Below are 19,886 nucleotides of genomic sequence, written 5' to 3' on the forward strand. Positions count from 1 at the left end.
AAAGTTTCTAAAAATTATCTTGGAACTCTAGGAATCAAGTCAATCAGATGGACAATTTTGGCCCCTTATCTTTTAGCTAACTAGGCCTAAAAATATCCAAAGCTCCTCAGCCTCATTAAGAAGAAATGTCTTTGATCTACCTTGTATTTTGGCATAATCATCATACTACAAGACTCTAAAATATAGTTATAATATGTTAAAAATGAAGTGAACAAAGTGTGACCTTTAAGAAAGCTAAAAGAGAAATCTCTTAACAAGCTCACTCAGGAACCAATTCAGCTCAGTATGATTTTTATTAAATAAAAGGAAAAGACTGGTGTCATACTGTCAACAATTTAGGTACCATATGAAAACAGAAACTGGTTTTTGTAAAACTGGACTACCCCCACCTGGCTTGAGATTTATTTTGAAACTCTACAAGCAAAAGCCAAGAAAAAGTTGCTTTTTTGGTTTTAGTTTTGTTTTTTTGCCTTTTTTTTTTTTTTTAAATGGAAGTGAATGTTTAAGTTGCTAGGCTTTCTTGTTGCTGTGTGTGCTTGTATTTTGGCTCAAACCTAGTTCATAACAAATGTCTTAAATGAAATCACACAGATTTAGAATTCCTGACCCATCATATCAATTAAGCTCCCCTAGTCTCTATGTTCTCCTGATGAAACAAAACACTTGACAACTTGGAATATTCAAGTCCAAAGTTTCTCTGGCTCTAGTGACCTGTTTCTGCTTCTTTTACATAATCAGAGCCAAGGGCAATTGGAGGCAGTTCTAAAATCCCACCCTGTTTGCACCTTTTCTACCTGTCCTTTTTACTTTTGAAGAAATATGAAATTTTGAGAGTAGAAAAACTAGAAGAAGAAAATCACAAAAGAAATTATGGGGGGGGGGGGGAGAAGGAGGGGAGTGGTGGGAAAGAGAAAAACGGAAACAATTTTTTAAAAAGGATGACAAACGAAAGGGTTGAAAAAAGTAAAATGTACATGAATAAGACAAATCTTTTCCTTAACATAGGAATTGTTTCTAAGAGATAACCATGAGACATTTTCATCTGTGTTAAGAACCTGTGGAAAAATCTTGCATCAAGGTAGGAAATTACATCCTGTTCTCTAAGTCAAAGTTATAAGAATATACCTGTGTTTTGTCAGGGCAGGTCTCTATAAGGCACCCTTGTCCTGGTGACTAGGAAAAGATCATTTCAAGGTCCCTGCTAATGTTAAATATGGAGATTAGACTAGGCTAGAGCAAACTACTACATAATCTATTAGATAATACTCTCACAGGTAGCTACCAAATCACATTACATGACATTACTAAATCACATCAACAATTTCACATTATTATCTTGGGGACTGATTAAGATGTGATTCAGGTATCTGATAAATCAACAAAACATACTCTTGAAATGGCAAGTTCTGTTCTTTTGAGACTCAGGAGATCTGGAACTAATGTAGTAAAAATAGAAATAGAGAGTATTTTGGTTAAACGTAATGGCACCCTTTAATTGTAGAGTTCTTTTTGAATTCTGTTATTCTATCATTCTTGAAGAAATCCACGATTTCAACTCTTTGTGATTGCCATCATTTTATTTGAGTTACTGTTATGATTCTCCATAAACCTGGCATCACAATGATATAAAGTCTAAGGTGAAGGGAAGATCTTTTTCTGCTGTTTTTATGATAGCACCATTTAAAAAACAATGAATGAAAGATTATTAATAATAACAGTCCACATATATACTATCCATCAATAAGTCTTTATCAAGCTCTCATATCACATATGCTAACATTATTTTAACATTCTCATTTATATTAGATAGCAAATTTCTTAATGTGACCATGTTTTATTAAATATGAACAGAGAAAAGTGAAAAAAGGCTTAACTCAGGAGAACTGAATTTGAATCTTGCTTTAGACCTTAATAGAAAGTTAAAGGACAGTAATATATGTACTATATATTTCAAAGAGTCTGAGGAAAGCTCAATAATAATTCAATAACTCAAATAATGTAGTGCTTTATTCAATTGTCGACTGTCCCCCCACTCTATCCCTAAAGGCAGCTAAGTATTCTGTACACAATAGGTATTTAAGAAGCATTTCTTAAATTGAATTCATTACATTAGGTCAGTTTAAATTCTTAATCTAGCTTCACAAGATATCCTTTACCAGAAAATGATGTTACCGCAAAAGGTGACTATCTTAACTGTCTTGGTTTACTAGCCCAGTCTCCAAATGAAATTGAGCAAGATCTAAAAAAATCAAATTTTGATTAAAGATTTATTTAAAATGGAAATTATATTGAACACAGGATAGTTACATCAGTCTACTTCAATGTTCACTAACAAGAAACAAATTTTTGTGACGAGATTATATAAAGGAAGTAAAAGTTTTCATTAATTAGTCATTTTGTGCACAAAGTATGTAATAAATGCTCTAGATAGTTAGCTAAAGGTAGGTGTGTGTGTGTGTATGTGTATCTCTAACAAAAGAGTTTGAGTCTCTTCTCACATTCATTTCTAGTGTCATTAAAATAGTTGCTTTCAATAACCCACCAATGGTGATTTTTACTTCTCTCATGGAGATGTAAGAAAATATAGGAAATGGAAAGAGCCAAAGGAAAATATAGGAAAATTCTACCAACTTAAAATAAAGGGACAATATTTCTGAGTTGTCCAAATATACTAATATATTTGGATTTTCCAAATATATTAATATATAATATTTGATATTATACTTAAAATTAAATTATAATGCTTCAATAAATGAAACAAACATAAAAGTTTTAATTAAACAGTGAAAATCATTTATTAAACTGCATGCCATTATGAAACCCTATCATAATGCCTGAGTTGTTTTCATTGTTCTTAACCATCAGAAGAGATATGATATATGTGGGATATCTAGGGAAGGAAGGATCTGAAAATTATTCAGAATTCTGATTTAGAATTAACAAGTCAACAATGCTATGTGGGATATGGTCCTAAACCTGCCATATGCTTAATCAATAAATTCTCTATAACCGAACATAAATATTTAATGCTCTAAATCGTAATAATCTCCAGAACTTATTCATTCAAAACAATATAAATTTTAAGGGAATAACATGGATTTTATATAATATGAATGATATTTAGAAAATTGATGTTTCAGTAAAAAGAACTGGATGTTTCTTGGTAATGTGGTGTGTAGGTGTGTGTGTGTGTGTGTGTGTGTGTGTGTGTGTATAAAGATTTAACATAATATTACCAGGATAGTTTCTAATCAAGACTATCAGACTAGAAAAGGAAATGATCATTAAAAACACAGGGACACAAGGCAAAGTTTAAGGATCAAAATGGAATTACTGGTATGTGGAGTATATGCTTTTACATCCATTCTATCTATCTATCTATCTATCTATCATGATGAAAGTGAACTAATAATACTAAGGGGAAAAAAGTATAAAGAAAACACTAATAGAAAAAAAAATAAAGGTAAATTACACCACAGAAATAATAATTATTGCTATTCACTTGTTCAATTTTTGTGACCCTGGAGACCTAAACCAATGATAATGCTGTCCAATGGAGTTTCCTTGGCAAAGGTATTGGAGTGGTTTGCCATTTCCTTCTGCAGAAATAAAAGTAGAACCATATAAATCATTATTCAATTAAATATGAAGTGCCTTTTGTATACATGTGGCTTTGCATGAAGTAGTACTGAAGAAACAAAGATGAAAAACTAACAGTCTTTATCTACAAAGACCTTATATTTGACTGAGAAGGGATGGATGAATTTATGAGGTAAAGTGTATTAAAAGCAAGGGGAATCATAGAAAGAAACTGCTCTGGAAAAACTCAGAGAGAGAACATTTTTAGCTGTAAGCTTCATGTAGAAGGGGGCACTTGTGCTTTGTCTTGAAAAAAGATTTTCAATAGGTAGAAATGAGAAAGGAATGCATTTGAATGTTTGAAAAGCCTGCAAAAGATAGAAAATGACCAGGAAACAATTATCAGCATGGTTTGTAAAATTCAATGCTTCACAGGTCTCTCTACACAAATAAACACAGGGCAGACAAAAGGTGAATCAAAGCTGCTAATGCAAGGAGCCACACAGTTCATCTCATGGGCATGGCTGAGTCTTAGTAGGAGAGGATTCATAATTGGCATGTGGGCCTGGAAGGATGATATCCTATTCAAAAGAAATAGAATAGGAAAATGGAAGGCAAGTTGGAAAAAACTTTGTCTAAAATATATATATATATAATTAAAAATGTAAAAATACAAAGATATACATATAGGAAATATAAATACATAAAAATATAAATTGTTTATTAAGAAAGCAGCAAAGAAAAGCATTGTTTTTGTTGAGTTGTTTTAATCATGTCTGACTCAATGTGAACCTGTTCATGGGGTTTTCTTGACAAAGACAATAGCATTCTTTGCCATTATTTCCTTTTTTAGTAGATCACACACCTAGGAAGTTTCTGGGGCTAGATAATTCAGTTCTTCCTGACTCCAAGCCTATTGCTTCATCTAATGTGGTGTCTTCCATATTGGAAATGCAGAGGTCAGGGGAGGGGAAGGGAGATGTGATACAAAATGCCCTTGGAGAAAAAGAGGAAACAGATAAAGAATTTGGAAAACAGGGGTAGCTAGGTGGCACAGTGGATAGAGCACCAGGCCTGAAGTCAAGAGGACTCGAGTTTAAATTTGACTTCCAACACTTAACAATTCTGTGTGACCCTGGGCAAGTCACTTAACCCCAATTGCCTCAGCAAAAACAAACAAATAAATAAATATTTTGGGAAACAGTTCTCTACACTGGTATAGAAGTTTGAGTAGTAATAGGAGACTTTAATGAACAGAACATCTACTGAAATGATCTCTCTTCAAAAGAAACTGGCTAATCATTTTCTCATATATTTTAATGATAATTTCTCCTTTTAAAAGGTAGAGGAACCAACAAAGGTAACTTAATGTGGAGCTGATTCTCACCAACAAGGAGTGAATGAATGGTTTCTGAAGTAAATTTCCTCCACCTTTTAAAAGAAAAAATTATCAATTAAAGATTGGGCAATTTAAAATTTGTTTACATTCACAGATTGGTAGCAAACATGCTCTTTCCACAATATAGAATCAACTCAACTTAGCTCACAAGAATATTATGGGGGGGTAAGTATTGTTACTATTAATTTGTGAGCCACTGTAGTAACTAATTTCTATTCTTGAACACCTAATTTTGCCTCATTTAAAAAATAGGTTGTAAATCACTAGTACCCCCCAAATTAAACAACAACAAAAACTACCACAGCTTCCCTTAGAATGAATAAGCTTAATCAAGAAAAAAAATCCACACTTTGATTATGCCCAAAAATGTTTACCTCATTATTCATCTTGAATCTATTACCTCTCTCTCAGGAGGATGGGCAGTCATCATCAATTCCCAGAATCAGTCACTGCATTGATCAGAGTTCAACTTACTTATTGTATTTTCACATCATAAATTACAAAGATAATTTGAAGACATTCTTAACCTCTTGAATAGTCAGTTTCAGCTCTGTACAGAAGATGAAAATGAGGGAAGTTAATAGAAGATAGCTATAAAAGTGAAGGATGTTCCTGAAAGAAGAGTATCAGAAGCTCTAAAGTTTATCGTGAAATTAGCAAGGAAAGCTAAGACAACTAATCAAGTTTTCCCCCTTTTAGGGAAAAGATGTTGCTCATAGTAGGAATATGACTGCTCCTTTGGATGGAAGGAAGGAAACACATTTTGATTTTCTCTGATAAAGGGAATAATCTTGGAATGGAGAGAACAAAAGAAAAATGACCATTAATCAAATTATGTAGGCAATTGGTAAGGGAGTAACTATAGCTGCTCTTGATGAATTCAAGTTACCAAGCCCATATAAACTGATGGAACTAAAAAATCACTGTCAGTGATATTTGTAAGTGTGAAGAATTGCAGAAGTGCTGCTAGACTGAAGAACAACAAATGAGTTGCATTTTAAATAATAGAATAGAGTCTTCAAACTATAATAACAGAGTTTGACTTTGATTGATGGAAAAAATTTAAAAGAATTATTAAAAGGAGATAAGTGAACACCTGATAATAAGAAGAAAAGAAGCAATCACAAAGAGGCAGAAAGTTTTCAAGAAATAGGTATTGCCAAGAAAATGTACCTTCACCAATGAGGACTTGAGTGTGGAATACTGAGGTACTGCCTAAATAAGTTTATGTTTTGGTTAGTTTTGCTGCTTCTCTTTGTGAGTGTGTGTGTTTGTGATATAAGGGATGGTTAATTGAGGAGGAATAAATTTGGGAATATAGGTGATAGGAAACAAAAAAATAATTAATAAAAATAAAGTTCCTTCTCTATAACATAAGCTTCTTGAGGACATATTCTTTTCTTTTTGCTTTCATATCCTCTGCTGCCTGGCACATAGCAGGCACCTAAAGATGCTTGTTGAATCAATGAATGAAGATGGAACATGACAGTAGCATTCAAGTATTTGAAAACTTATCCTGAGAAAAAGGGATTACATTTACTCTGCTTAGGTCTGGAGATCGAAGCTCTGAGCAGCAAATATAGGTTTGATATAAGGAAAACTTCTCAACAATTTGAGATCTCCAAACGTGGAATGCACCGCCTTCAAGGGTAATGGATTCAATAAATAAAACAAATATTTATTCCCCTTTTCTAAAGAGCCAGGAAGATTCCTTGTGGAGTGTGTTGTACATAGGATCTTTGCTCAGATACAGGTCAGGTCTGAGTTTTTATTTGCAACTTGACTGGGATATGGAGCACTCAAGAAATAAAGATGAAGGTAGGTTGGGATGCCTTAAAAGTCAGGCTAAGGAGTTTATATTTTGCTCACTAAATCTTTTTTGAAGAAAGCAACATGGATGATAACAGTAAAGTTAAAGTTTATATAGAGCTCTCTATAGTAAACAGCTAAGTGGTGCAGTGCATAGAGTACCAGGTTTAGAGTCAGAGTCTTCCTGAATTCAAATCCAGCCTCAGACACACCTACTAATTGTGTGACCCTGAACAAATTATTTAACCCTGTTTGCCCCAGTTTCCTCATTTGTAAAATGAGCTGAAAAAAGAAATGGCAAACCATTCCAGTATCTTTATCAAGAAAATCCCAAATAGAATATATATAGTTTAATTATAGCTCTTTAAAAAAAAAAAAATTATTGTTTGCCCAAAGATGCAAGTTTTCCCAACAGAAGATTAATTGGATTTTTTAGGTGAAGTCTTTTGTTTACTTTTTTGTAAGTAAGTAAGTAAGCTTTTGCTTACTATTATAAGATGTCTGGATGGAAGTCATGGCCTTTGGCTACAAACTACTTTGACACCCTTAGGAAATGGAAACTAAAATAAATCTTTCTTCTTTTTTGGTACAAGGTGGCTTTAAAAGGCAACTTACAGGACAAATAGTTGGTATAATGGATAGAATACCAACCTTGAAGTCGGGAGAACCCGAGACACTTAACACATCCTGACTGTGTGACCCTGGTCAAGTCACTTAACCCCAATTGTCTCAGAGAAAAAAAAGGCAACTTAAACAATTTAAATCAAGAGGGAAAGAAATAAATGACTGTGCCTTGCTTCCCATTCTTCCTCATTAGCTTGAGATAGTTGATTGATGATTCAGATCAGCAAAACCAGAAAGCATACTGTTGCCTCTAAATAGCAACCAGTCTGCTCACAGTATTGGGATCTAGAAGGAAATGATTTTGCTTTCCACATTACTAAGTATCCTCCTTCATCTGTAGATATGAATCCTTTGTCACCTATTAGAAAGCTTTAAACAATTTCATGTGATGGGATGACTATTAATTGAAAGAATTTAACATCACTTGAGTTCTCTTCTTCATTTGACATTTTTTCAAACAAGTAAAAGTGAGAGAATGATCTCAAACCTGGAATGCTTCTGGGTATTTGCAGACTGCTCATGTTCCAGTTTCAAAGTCTCAACCAGATGTAAAAATCAAACAAAATAACAGAAGTTGTATATGGCTCACATGTCATCTTGTTATATTACCTCTACCATGTTTTTGTGGATTGGCCATGAAAAAGTGGTAATTCTGAAAGCATCAGTATTTCCTTAGGATAGATGATAACAAATGGAGAGGAAAGCTTTAACAGCTAGAGGTATCTAGTCTATTCGGGGGCACTTTCCTGGTAGAAAAGGGTTAAGACTTTCTGTCCTATGTTGCGTGGTTTCCCTTATTATCACTTTGAACAGTCACTCCATTTACAGAGTGCCTGAGAAGGCAACAGGCTTTCTAGCCAACATTTGTTTTCCATTATGGTGAATAATAGCCTTTCCCCTTCCTCTTCCTATCTCCCCATTACTTTTCTATCTTTTCCCTCCCCTCCCCCATCATTTTATATTAAAAGAATGTCAAACACTTTTTTTTTCCTTTTCTTAATATCTTCCTTTTTTTTTTTTTTTCAGTTTCAGGGGTTTATGTTTATTCTGGTTATTCATAAGAGGAAGAGACAGGCAACTTGGAAGAAATCATTTAAAAATAAGTGAGGGTGAAGAAAATGCTTGTGAAAGATGGGGTTCTTTCTACAATCTGATTACATTAAATTAGTTTTGACAAGAAAAAAGGCCAGTGGGAACCTCAGAACCTTCATTTTTTTTTTTTTTTTTTTTTTTTTGTTGAGGCAATTGAGGCTAAGGGACTTGTCCAGGGTCACACAGCCAGGAAGTGTTAAGTGTCTAAGGCCACATTTGAACTTAGGTTTTCCTGCTTCAGGGTTGGTGTTCTATTCACTACACCAACTAGCTGCCCCAACTTCAATTTTTGGGGTAAAGTGAGGGCATATCTATCTTTCTTTATATTGTTCAGTCACAGAGAAATCATTTGTGAAATTGAATATGCATGTGTATTATGATTTATTTACTCCATTAAAAGTACAACTGGCTATATATGACTGTATGAAAACCCATGAGAACAAATGAATAATGGAACGAAGGAATAAGGTAGAAATGTTAGGATTATAGGACAATTATAAAACATTTAGGTGCAGCTTCCAAGCTATACTATATTAAAAATTGGAGAAGAAATATCTATTCCCTAAATTCTCTTGTAGACCTGGCAATATTTAAGACTCAAAACATTTCTCAATTCTAGCATGAGTATCACACAATACTGAGTGGGAAGTCAATCGTGTGGAAAATAATCTTACTGGATCAAAGTGATCAGCTATTTTACTCAGGCTCAAGAGAAATTTTTCCACTGTAAGGCAATTTCTCTTGAAAAATTTACAAAACCAAAAGCATAGCTTCATAAATAACACTAAAGTGTTGGATCCTTTCAGTGACATGATCATTTGTGTGGAGAAAGTAATAGCTATTGATCATCAAAAGGACAGGCCACTGGAATGCTTTTTCCAGAAATGGCAAGGATTTGTATTCATCCACTTGTACTTTCTTGTCTTGTCTCTATGTGGCCAAACTATTACATGGGCAAAATGTCTGAATAGTTTAGGGAAATGGGGACTCCATGATCATACATGATGTTTTAAATTCTTCTGTATTACTTAACTCATCAAAACTATTTGAAACCAACTAAAATGAATAACAGAACTTATTTTCTCTGGGATTTTTAATAGAATTGATACTTTATTAGGATAATTGAGGTATAGTCCTAAGGAGTTCTATACCAAAGATTCCTTTACAGCTCCAGTGTTTAGCACTGAGACCTAATAAGTAAAAGGATGGTATTGATGAGTTCGGTGGTTCGGATGGTTCAGTGCAGGGCAGAGTTGTGAGAACCCTTTCTGGTCGCATAGGTCCTTCATAAAAGAATTTATAAACCCGAAAAGTTAGACTGGAAAAAAGAAGTTTATTGGCACTGAGAAGTCGGCCTTTGCTAGGAAGACTGACTTCCTTCGTGGCAAGCTCCCCACAGAGAGAGAAATAAAGTTCCTAACAGAGAAATCCTGACAGAGAGGTAAAGAGGAGTGTAGTCCTGTTAGGGAAATAGGTGAGAGAGATAAAGAGGGATTAATGCTGAAAAGAGAATGTCTTCTCAGTGGGCAGAGGCTCCTAGAAGGAGGTCCCTTGGCCTGGCGTGATTCCTGCTTTGGGTCTCTGCAAAGAAGTACCCCAAGTTGCCCCTTTTTATAATTTGAAACTTTTGCTAGGGGCTGGGTGCAGTTTGAGTTGAAATCAGACTGACATCTTCACGAATTGAATAGAAATTTTCCAATTGAATGAGTAGTCCTACACTAACCTCCAACTCAATAAATGTTGTAATCAAGGAAAAATGAGTGTTAGCAATGAGGGGTGTGCCAGGGTCTCCTCCAGGATAACAGAATGAAACTACTTATCTTGATTCCCTAGGGCGGGTCTTTCTCAGGGGAGAGCTTCTCAAGGAGTTTATCAAGTGTTTCCCCCAAAGTCAGAGAGAGAGTTTCAGGGTTCCCCACATCAGTATACTGGAAAGTATGTTAGACATAGGGTAAGAAGTGATCTGACTTCATATTCCTTCTCTGACACTAACTGGCTGATAACCTTGGGAAGATACTCTGTGCCTCAAATTCCTCATCCTTTGAAATGGAGCAACTATTTTACTGGGGTTGTTGTGATAGTCTAGTGAGACAACATATATAAAGTGCATCATGAACTTTAAAGTGCTACATAAATATCTATTATACTATATAGAGAAGTAAGGTACAAAAATAACCTCCCTCCTCCAAAAGTGTTATAAATTGAGTGATGACCCAGAAACAATTATGATGAAAATGAAAATGTGGAGTCTTAAGCATTAAGCAAGTTTTAAAAGCATAAAAAGGCATGATTTTCAAGGTTATGGGATGGGTATGCTGAGCATACATTTATCCAGCTTTTCCTTAAAAGGAGCAGACTGTGATAAGAATGTGGCTCCCATGTGAGGAGATGGGAACCTCTAAACCAGATAGACCATGTGAGATGATGAAATTGAGGGCCAGAATTTATACAAGAGAAAGAACGTGGTTTTTCCCTTTTGTTCTGATTTTTCTCTCCCAACATGATTCATGAAGAAATGTGTATTTAAAAGTTGATATACATGTATAACCAGAAAAAAAAAAAAAAAAAGATAATTATACAAGAGTGAGAAACAAAGAAAGAAACTTAGAGCCTATGAGAAGGAACACAGATAACAATGATGGAGCAGTTCAGCTCTAAGGTACTGAAGAAAGGGCTCAGTTTCCATAACTAAGAGAGAGCTAATCAGGAATTTCCTGTGGGCAGAGCCCAGAAGGACTTCATCTTAAGTGGGTGAGTTGAGATAGTGAGTCAGATCAGCAATTACAATTTGAAAACAAGGAAGAATGAATCTGGGAACTCCGGCCTAAAAATGCAGTCTTCAATAATCTAAACCACTGAAAGAGCATGCTCAGTTTACAACATCCTGGAGCCAACTAAGTCTAACAATGACTTCTAAGGAACTGAGGTTAATTAATGAGGGGGTCTGCAGACTGAGAAAAAAGTGATGACAGGAAGCTATTGGAATGGGCTGTTTAATGTTTAAAACTGTGACAAGCTCAGTAAAGTGAGACTTTAATAAAGGGACTTATTCCCAGTGTAGTATAGATTAATCTGTATACTCTTCAGCATGGGTCTATATCCTCACACAGCAAATAATTACTAAGTGGCTACTGTGTGCAGAGCATTGTGCTAGATAGTGGGAAAATAAAAAGGAATAAATCCTAAACATAAATTCTAATCCTGGCATTTAAAGCCTTCCATGACCTGGCTCCACCTACCTTCCTAGACTTACTCCATTCTTATTTCTTCCTAATATACTCAAAATTCTACCGAACTGTATTACTTTTGCATCCTGTTCTCACCCTGTCCTATGTCTTTGTCTTTGCCATGTTCCAAGTGTGCAATGATACCCTTCAACATCCCCTGGTCTTCATCTACTGAAAACTCTCCCTTCCTTTACAAACACAAAAATGCTGCATTTTTCATGAAGCCTTTCCTGGTGCCATCTATTCCTTGCATGCCAAAGGCGAACATGCTTTTTATCTTCTCAAATTTCTCAAGGCATTTTGCCAGGATTTCTCATTTGCCCTTATGTTTTTGTATGCATGTTTTCCCTCTCCTTTGAAAGTTACTTGAGAACATATTTGTACCAAAGCTATCTTTGTATACTACAACAGAGTGCCTTAGACACAGTAGATTAATAAATAAATGTTTCCTGCCCTTGATAGATTTATAATTTGAGAGAAAGGTCAGATGTGTGAAAAGTAAACTAGCATAGCTGGGTGCCTACTGAAGGGTACAAATAACAGATGCTAGAAGAGTTGAGAGTAGTGAAAGATGCCTGGAGAGCTAGTACTAGGGTGGTCAAAGAAGGCTTGAACTGACCATGTGTTAGACTTCTGTGAACATGGCTAGAAAAGGAGGCACTAATCATAAAAAGATATAAAGTAAGGAAAAGCAGAGAAAGTGAAAAAAAAAAAAGAAGTGAACTTAAGGAGAGGGAAATGGGGAGGATTTCCTTCAAAGAATATGGGCATCTGAGTATCAATAATCAAGTTATCTTAAATTTATCAGTAAATAGAATCTGGATGGGAAAATCTTCTATTTAGGGATGAACCAGAGGAAGCTATCCCTGAGTGGTACCAATTTCCTTATGGTGGGGATGGTGGGAGGATAAGACATAAAACTTTCCAAAATAATTATTTTCCAAGATAATAAAATGATTTTCACTGGAGAATGTTGGTTCCCATCAATAGAATTTAAGTCCTTTTGAGTATGGGGAGTATCCTGTTTTTGACTGTGCATTCTCAAAGCCTAGCAAGATGCTTTATACTTTGCAAATGACTAATAAATAGTTGTTTAACCGAGTTGATTCACTTGTATGGTTTAGCTTTGATCTCATCTCTGATCACAGATGAATGGTGCAGGAAGAAACACAGTGAAAAGGGAAACCAACTAAAGTTAGTTTCCTCAATAATGGGATCTTAAAAAAAAAAGTATTTTATTCAGCTAATTTCAAAATTGAATATTCACTTTCCAAATGATCACTCTGTTGTGTACACTGTTCATTTACAGCAAAGAAAAATATAATACAGGAACATGGCAAAGGAGTCTGTGAAATGCTGAAATAGCATACCTGGCAGCTGCTAAAACAAAACTTCAAAGGTTTGGCCTCTTTGAAAACCCATGGAGCAGGACCCACCCACTTCACTGGTTTGCCTTAGCTTCCCTGGGAGCTGGTACACTTAACCATTTCCGCATGTTTGGCTCTATTCCCCAATGCTATAGGAGCAGCATATGCAATATTAGAACAACCAAGCAGGTGGGTGGGTGGGTGGAAAATCTTGGTAGAGAAGTAGGTACCTCAACCCCAATGCCTAGCCTCAGGCATCTCAGAAAATAAAAATGGTAATGCAGAGCCCTACTTCAAAAAGGTATTTACACCCTAAAAACCCAACCCAGATTGATTAGCAGCCAACAATCCGGAACCTTTGGGCTTTTTGATTCCCAAAACATCAGAATCATACCACAAGAACAGTATCTGTAGCAAATTTCTGGGCCTGAACTAAAGGGACAAAAGATCTGCAGAAGACCTTCACATGACACATTTGAAAATGCCTTTTGCATCACTTATTACTCTTTTCTAATCTCATTTAAGACCACAACAGGTCAAACTTTTGTCAGCTCATGCTTAACCATAATAGCTCCCTAACTGGTCTCACTGCTTGGACCTGCTCCAATGTGGCCTGCATATATCAGTCTTTTTAATCTTTCTATCATGTCACTCAACTTCTCCAAAGCCTTCAATTACTCTCCAATATTTACTGGATAATATTCTAATTCCTTAGCCTGGAAAGTTTTCTGATCTCCCAGGAACTTCTGATGTCCTTTCACTGTATGACAAAAGTAACTTACTCCTTATTGATTTTATACCCAAAGTACCCTTTCCTTGGATGTTCTCCCCACTTCATTATCTGAATCTTATAGACCCTTCAAGGCATAACTCAAATAGTATCTTAACCTCCTGAACACAAAACTCACCTTTCCTGAACTCCTGCATGCACTTATAATTTTTCCTGCTTATTTGGCACTTATTAAAATAAGTACACAAGGCAAAGAGAAGTATCAATTGTCTTTCCACTCAGAATCACAGAATCAGAGGAAATAACAGAAGGCATTTAGATCAAGCTATACTCCTAAGCATGAATTTCCTCTACAATGTATAAGACCAGAAGCTGTAGACTTTCAATGATTTGACTTTCAGAGATAAAGAGCAGCCCATTCCATCACAATATTCATTGTTAGGACGCCCCCTCCCCCACCCGTTTCCTTTTTCTTTTCTCAAGCTAAAATTTGCTTTGTTTTGTTTGAGAGGGAACTAGGGGAACAATTTCTGCTCCTGCCTCCTAGGTCTGTCGTTGGGGGACGAGATGGATAAATTGAATCTCTCTTCCATATGACAGCCCTTCAGATACTTGAAATCTTCTTTCATTCAGACTAAATCTTTGATAAATTTCTTGTATGACATGGTCAACAGTCCCTTCAACCTCCTGGCTGCTCTATTCTAAATAGGGTTCTTCCCATTAATGCCCTTTCTAAAATGTGATGCTAAGAAATGAATGAATGGATGGATGTGATCAGCACAACTTTCATTTCCCTCATTATGAACACTAAGCTCCAAAGACTTTTTTTTTTTTTTTTTTTTTTAAATAGGAACATTTTTGACTCACACGATATTTTATTTTCTTGGTCTAGGCTAGTGGTCTCAGGGGTGTGGAAAGCTTCTGGTTTGTAAACTCCCACCACAGATGAATATCGGCAAATCATCTATAATTTAAAGGTTTAGCCAGTTGCCTGGCTAAATGTATAATTCATAATTTGTATAAAGTTATCTCCATCTTTCCCTCCCCTTCTCATACTCTCCAATTAAACTGTGAGCTCCCGAACAGCAGGAACAAACTTTTGTCTTTCTTTGAATCTCTACTCCTCAGTGTAGTGCCCAGAAAATAGTTATTCAGTTATTCCAATTGTGTCCAACTCTACACAATTGTGGACCTTTGTCTACTGGAATTTCTTAGCAAAGACACTGGAGTGTTCTGCCACTTTCTTTTCCAGTTGCAGAGGTTAAGTGGTTTGTTCACAGTTAAGAATTTCTGAATCTAAATTCAGGTCTTCCTCACTCCAAGCCCAGGGCCCTATCCACTGTGCCACTTGTTGGCACATAGTTTATACTTATAATAAATGTTTATTGACTGACATAGCTAGTTTGTGGCAGAAGCAAGATTTGCTTCTCATACTGAGCTTTCAGTTCGGTAAAATCCTAATTTTTTTTTTCTTCACAGAAACTGCAGGGGTTTTTTTTAACTCTTGAGTGGAGGTTCTCAAGTATAGTCTGAAGATGCCCAGGGATTCCTAAGATTGAAACTATTTTCATAATACTAAAATGTTTTCATTTGTAATGCAATAAATACCAATAGATATAACCAATGTAAACAAAACCTCCCTGAAGGGGGCCCTCAGTAATTTTTTAAGAGACTAAAGGGGCCCTGGGACCAAAAAGTTTGAGATCTTGTGGTATTACTATTGACTCTTAATTGGTTTCTTCTCTCTCCAATCTATCTTCCAAACTGGTATTCCTAAAGCTTAGGTCTGACTATGTAACTCCCTTTGCTCAAAAAGTTTTAGTATCTCCCTAATGCCTCTAGGTTAACATTGACACTCCTTCACTTCTATTGAAAGGCATTCATACACTGACTTCAATGAACCTTTCCAAAATAATTTCACATTATTCTCCCTCATGTGTTCTCTGTTCCAGTCTAATTGGCTTAGTTCCTTCCTCCAATACACAACATTCCATCCCCTTACTTTTGCATTTTGTGCCTCCCACCCCTTAGGCCTAGAATGCTTTTCTTCCTCTCTTTCACCTCTTGAAATTCCTAGTTCCCTTCAAGGTTCAGAAAAATTGCCACCTCCAACAAGAGACTACCCCAATTCTACCAACTATTAGTGTTCCACCTTGAAATGATCGTCTATATGGAGCATATTTACTTAGCTGTTTATATGTTGTTTTCCCTGTAGTATGCACATTCCTTGAGAAGAGGGACTATACCATTTTCTGTCTTTGAATTCCCAGATTCTAGCACAATATCCAACATATAATATTATGTTTTATTAACATAATAAAATATATTTTATCAATGGAAACTTGTTAAATTTAATTAAAATAAATTTTATATTATTAGAGCTTTAATTCTAGTCTGTTGAGATCTTTCTGGGTCTTCACTGCCATTCAAAATGTGCTATCCATCTCAAACTTCATGTCATATGCTTTTTGATAAACATAACATCTATGCCTCCAACCAAGTCATTGGTCAAAAAACACTAAAGAGTAAAGAACCAGGGACAATTCACCTGGGACATTCCAAATTGCTATTGATCCATTAATGAAAAGTCTGCTTTTAAAAAATAGATATTTATTTTTCATTCTAAATTTGTCAACCATGAACAAAAGCATTCAGAAGCAAACACAAATTGAAAATACATGACTGAAAAAGCCATCGTTTGAAATTTATCAAATAAACACATATATCAACTTTAACAAAGTAACAAAAAATATGCTTCTGTGTATCACTCTGATCTTTTATGTTGATGAATTTTGATTGTGCTATACTTTTTACATAACTGTAATCAAAATATATTTATATGTATAATTATTCTGATTTTGCTTTCTTCACCATGCATTACTTTATAAAATCTTTTCTTATTTCTCTGTATTGTTGCTACTTAAATAACTACTGTTTAGGTCTAGAAAACTCATCAATTCCTGGATCTGTAGCATCTTTCAGCTCCATCTCTCCATCTTCTTTATAAAAACAGCAAAATAGATACTGTTAAATGCTTTGCTGAAAACCATGAATACATGGCAATCCCCTAATTTATCTATCAGGTTAGTGGACTAATCAAAAGAGGAAATGAGATTGCTCTGGTATGACCTTTTCTTCTTGATGACAGACTGGCTCTTAGTGATCACCTTTTAACTGTCTAGGTGCTCATACACTTAATAAATTTTAGCCTTTGTCAATAATCAACTAAAAGATTCCCTTCCCTTTTTTGAAACTTGGAACAACATTTACTTTTCTCCAATCCTGTAGCAAATTTCTCATTCTCCCTTACTTTTTCAAAGATCTATTAACAGCTCAGTCATCACATCCACTTAGGATGTAGTTCATCTGGGCCTAATGACTTGAACTTATTCAGGATAGCGAGATGTTCACTTAAGGCCTTAACTTATCTTCTGTTTCCACTCCCTATTAGCCATTTTTTGTTCTATTCTTCCCAGTACGAAGAACATTCTGCTTGATAGAGAAAACAGAAGCAAAGTAAGAGATGAATAGTTGTGTTCTCTATCATCCGTTATCATTGTCCCATTCATTCTGAATAGCAGTCCTATCCCTCCCTTTTATCTTCCTCTTGCTCCTAAAAAATATTTTCAAAATAAGTTTTTAAAAACGCTTTTGTTGGCCTTAGCACTTATGACAAGCTTTAGTTCATTATGAATTTTAATGTCCTTGATACTATCCTTACTATACTCTTTTGCACATTCTTTAATATCCTTTTTCACTTACCTTTCATCTTTTATGCATGTATATTTTTGAAATTGAAGTTGATCAGTGAGTTCCCTATACATCTATAATGGTCTCTTTAGACATATTTCTATTTTCTTCCTCATCAAAATTGTGTCTGTGTCTTCATAATTTCATTCTTGAGAATTTGCCATTTGTCTTACACCAAGATCCCTTGTAGAATTTTATGCCCAGCTATCCTTTCTCTGAATTCTTAGAAATCCATTCTTCCAAAATCTATGCTATATAAGACTATATGTTATATAGCCTTCTACTTCCTCTCAAAGTTCCAATCTTTTCTATTTCAGCAATATCTTTTCCTTTGTATAAAAATTGAGTATCGAAAGTTTCTCTCATCCCTTCTTCACTTTTTTGAAGTGTGAAATTATATTTAGTCAATAATTGAATATAAGCTCTGCTTTTAGCATTCAAAAAGAAAGCTCCTGAAGGTATCTGGATAGCTCAGTGTTCCATTAGTGTTACATCAATTCTTTATGCCCAGTTTTGAATGTCATCAATTCTTTGCTTTCACCTTCTGGTCAGATAGTCTAGAGTGTAATCCAATATGATTATTTTTTGTTCTCCTTTTATTAATAACTACTCAAATGCTTTCCACAATACTTCCCTCTTCTGGTTCCTAGTAGGAATGGATTTTCTAAAATCAATCAATCTTCACTCCATTTCTCCTTTTATCTATATTTTTCCTTCCTCGTTTCAGAGTCTCATTCCAGTCATAAGTTCGATTCTACCATATTCTAGTGATAGCTTGCAGGTCAGATTTACCTTTTTGTGTCAAAAAATCTAGTTTATTACCTATATTAGGTATAATTGAGGTTGTGGGTTTTTATATTTAGATATTATATTCTGGGAATTATTAGCTCTCTAATATCTTTCATTCTATGTTATATTGCTACTGTCTATGGTACCTAGCTTGACAGTATTATATATATATATATATATATATATATATATATATATATATATATATGCAATCTTCTCCTTTTCTCTCTGTTTTTAGCTTAAAGATATCTTAAGCAGATTTGGAAGAGTTGACAGTTTATTTTTCTCAAACATCATTCAAGTATAGTCCATTCTTGGTCAAAAGTCTATCATTCTAATATTTTAAGACGTAGTCCAGAAATCTAAATAATAACTAGCATTTACACAGTATTTTAAGATTTGTAAAGTACTTTATTTCTGTTAACTGATTTGATCCTTTTCTCAGTCATCATCTTTTCAACCAAATATTATTCACCTCCAAAAACTTTCCTCATCTTCTTAAGCTCTTACTTTTAAACAATAGAGGTGATGAAAACATCTTTCTGAATGATCTCATTCTGGGTTGCAAATGTAGATCCACATTCTTTGTAGTATAAGAATCTGCCTCTTCTTGAGAAGGACCAGCTTATCCTCTATGGTTACCAGTTCTCTTCTCACACTTATGCCATAATTCCAAATCTTCAACCTTTCTTTTTTCCCATCCTTCTCTGTATCATGTTCTTCTTTTCTCTAACTTTCTGATCTAATTTAGGATTCCCCTCTTCATATACTTTCATTTTCTATAATTTTTTTTTCTCTGAAGTATTTTCACACTATCAAGGAACACATCATTCTTCCATGATAACTTGAAGAGATGCATTCCTTAGCTCTTTTACCTTTTCCTCTAGCAGGGAGGCCTATCTTCATGTTACATATACATAGAACATGTTGGCACTGGTAAAAACACATAGTATATTCTTTTCCCTTTCATAAGAAAGGAGGTTCTTAATTCTTTGGTATTCTTATTGGTAGATTTATGGCCAGATCATGAAGCTTTCTGCTCACTGGTCTTGTTTGGAATTCTTAAACACAGTTTAGGCCTCCCACTTTTTTCTGATGCTTTCCCCACCTTTTGTCCCACTAGCTTGCTTGGTTATCTTTGACCTGTAATGAGCATATTCAGATTAGTCAATATGTACAAAAGAGTTAGCATAGCTGCATCAAGAAGAGGTCATGTCAGATTAACTTAATTTCTTTTTTTTGACAAGGTTTCTATACCAGTAGATCAAGGGGATGCTATATAGTTTACCAGTATTTGAATATAGTATGTGACAGAATCACATGATAGAAAAATCCATGTGTCTAAGGTAGAGATACTTTTAATTAAGTATATTCAGGACCTGTTGTGTGGTTTGGTGTCAAAATGGTAGGCAATCTCTAATAGAGTATTTTGCCCTGTGCTATTTAATATTTTTATCAAAGATTTCAGTAATGACACACAGTATGTTTATCAAATGTGCAGATAATTATTGGTTGTTGTT

The 19,886-nt window shown here is 34.9% G+C and overlaps 1 protein-coding gene and 1 long non-coding RNA gene across 21 annotated transcripts in view; one reads left to right on the top strand and one right to left on the bottom strand.

Annotated features, from left to right (window-relative positions):
* LOC116421576 overlaps positions 1–6,340 on the top strand; it is a 31,583-nt gene extending 25,243 nt beyond the window's left edge. Inside the window, exons 4-5 of the long non-coding RNA XR_004231999.1 lie at positions 1,006–1,078; positions 5,390–6,340. This is a non-coding gene — a long non-coding RNA (uncharacterized LOC116421576). The remainder of the gene's footprint in view (positions 1–1,005; positions 1,079–5,389) is intronic.
* TTLL5 (tubulin tyrosine ligase like 5) overlaps positions 1–19,886 on the bottom strand; it is a 374,113-nt gene that overhangs the window by 102,123 nt on the left and 252,104 nt on the right. Inside the window, exon 31 of one of the 20 annotated variants that reach the window (XM_031952495.1) lies at positions 18,784–19,509. The exons of the other annotated variants lie outside the window; for them this stretch is intronic. Within the exon in view, the coding sequence (XP_031808355.1) occupies positions 19,440–19,509 (70 nt within the window). The 3' untranslated portion in view covers positions 18,784–19,439. Of the gene's footprint in view, positions 1–18,783; positions 19,510–19,886 lie in introns of those variants that run through there. 20 annotated transcript variants of the gene reach the window in all.

The sequence above is a fragment of the Sarcophilus harrisii genome, chromosome 2 (genome assembly GCF_902635505.1).
Source record: "Sarcophilus harrisii chromosome 2, mSarHar1.11, whole genome shotgun sequence".
NCBI classification, from domain to species: Eukaryota; Metazoa; Chordata; class Mammalia; order Dasyuromorphia; family Dasyuridae; genus Sarcophilus; species Sarcophilus harrisii.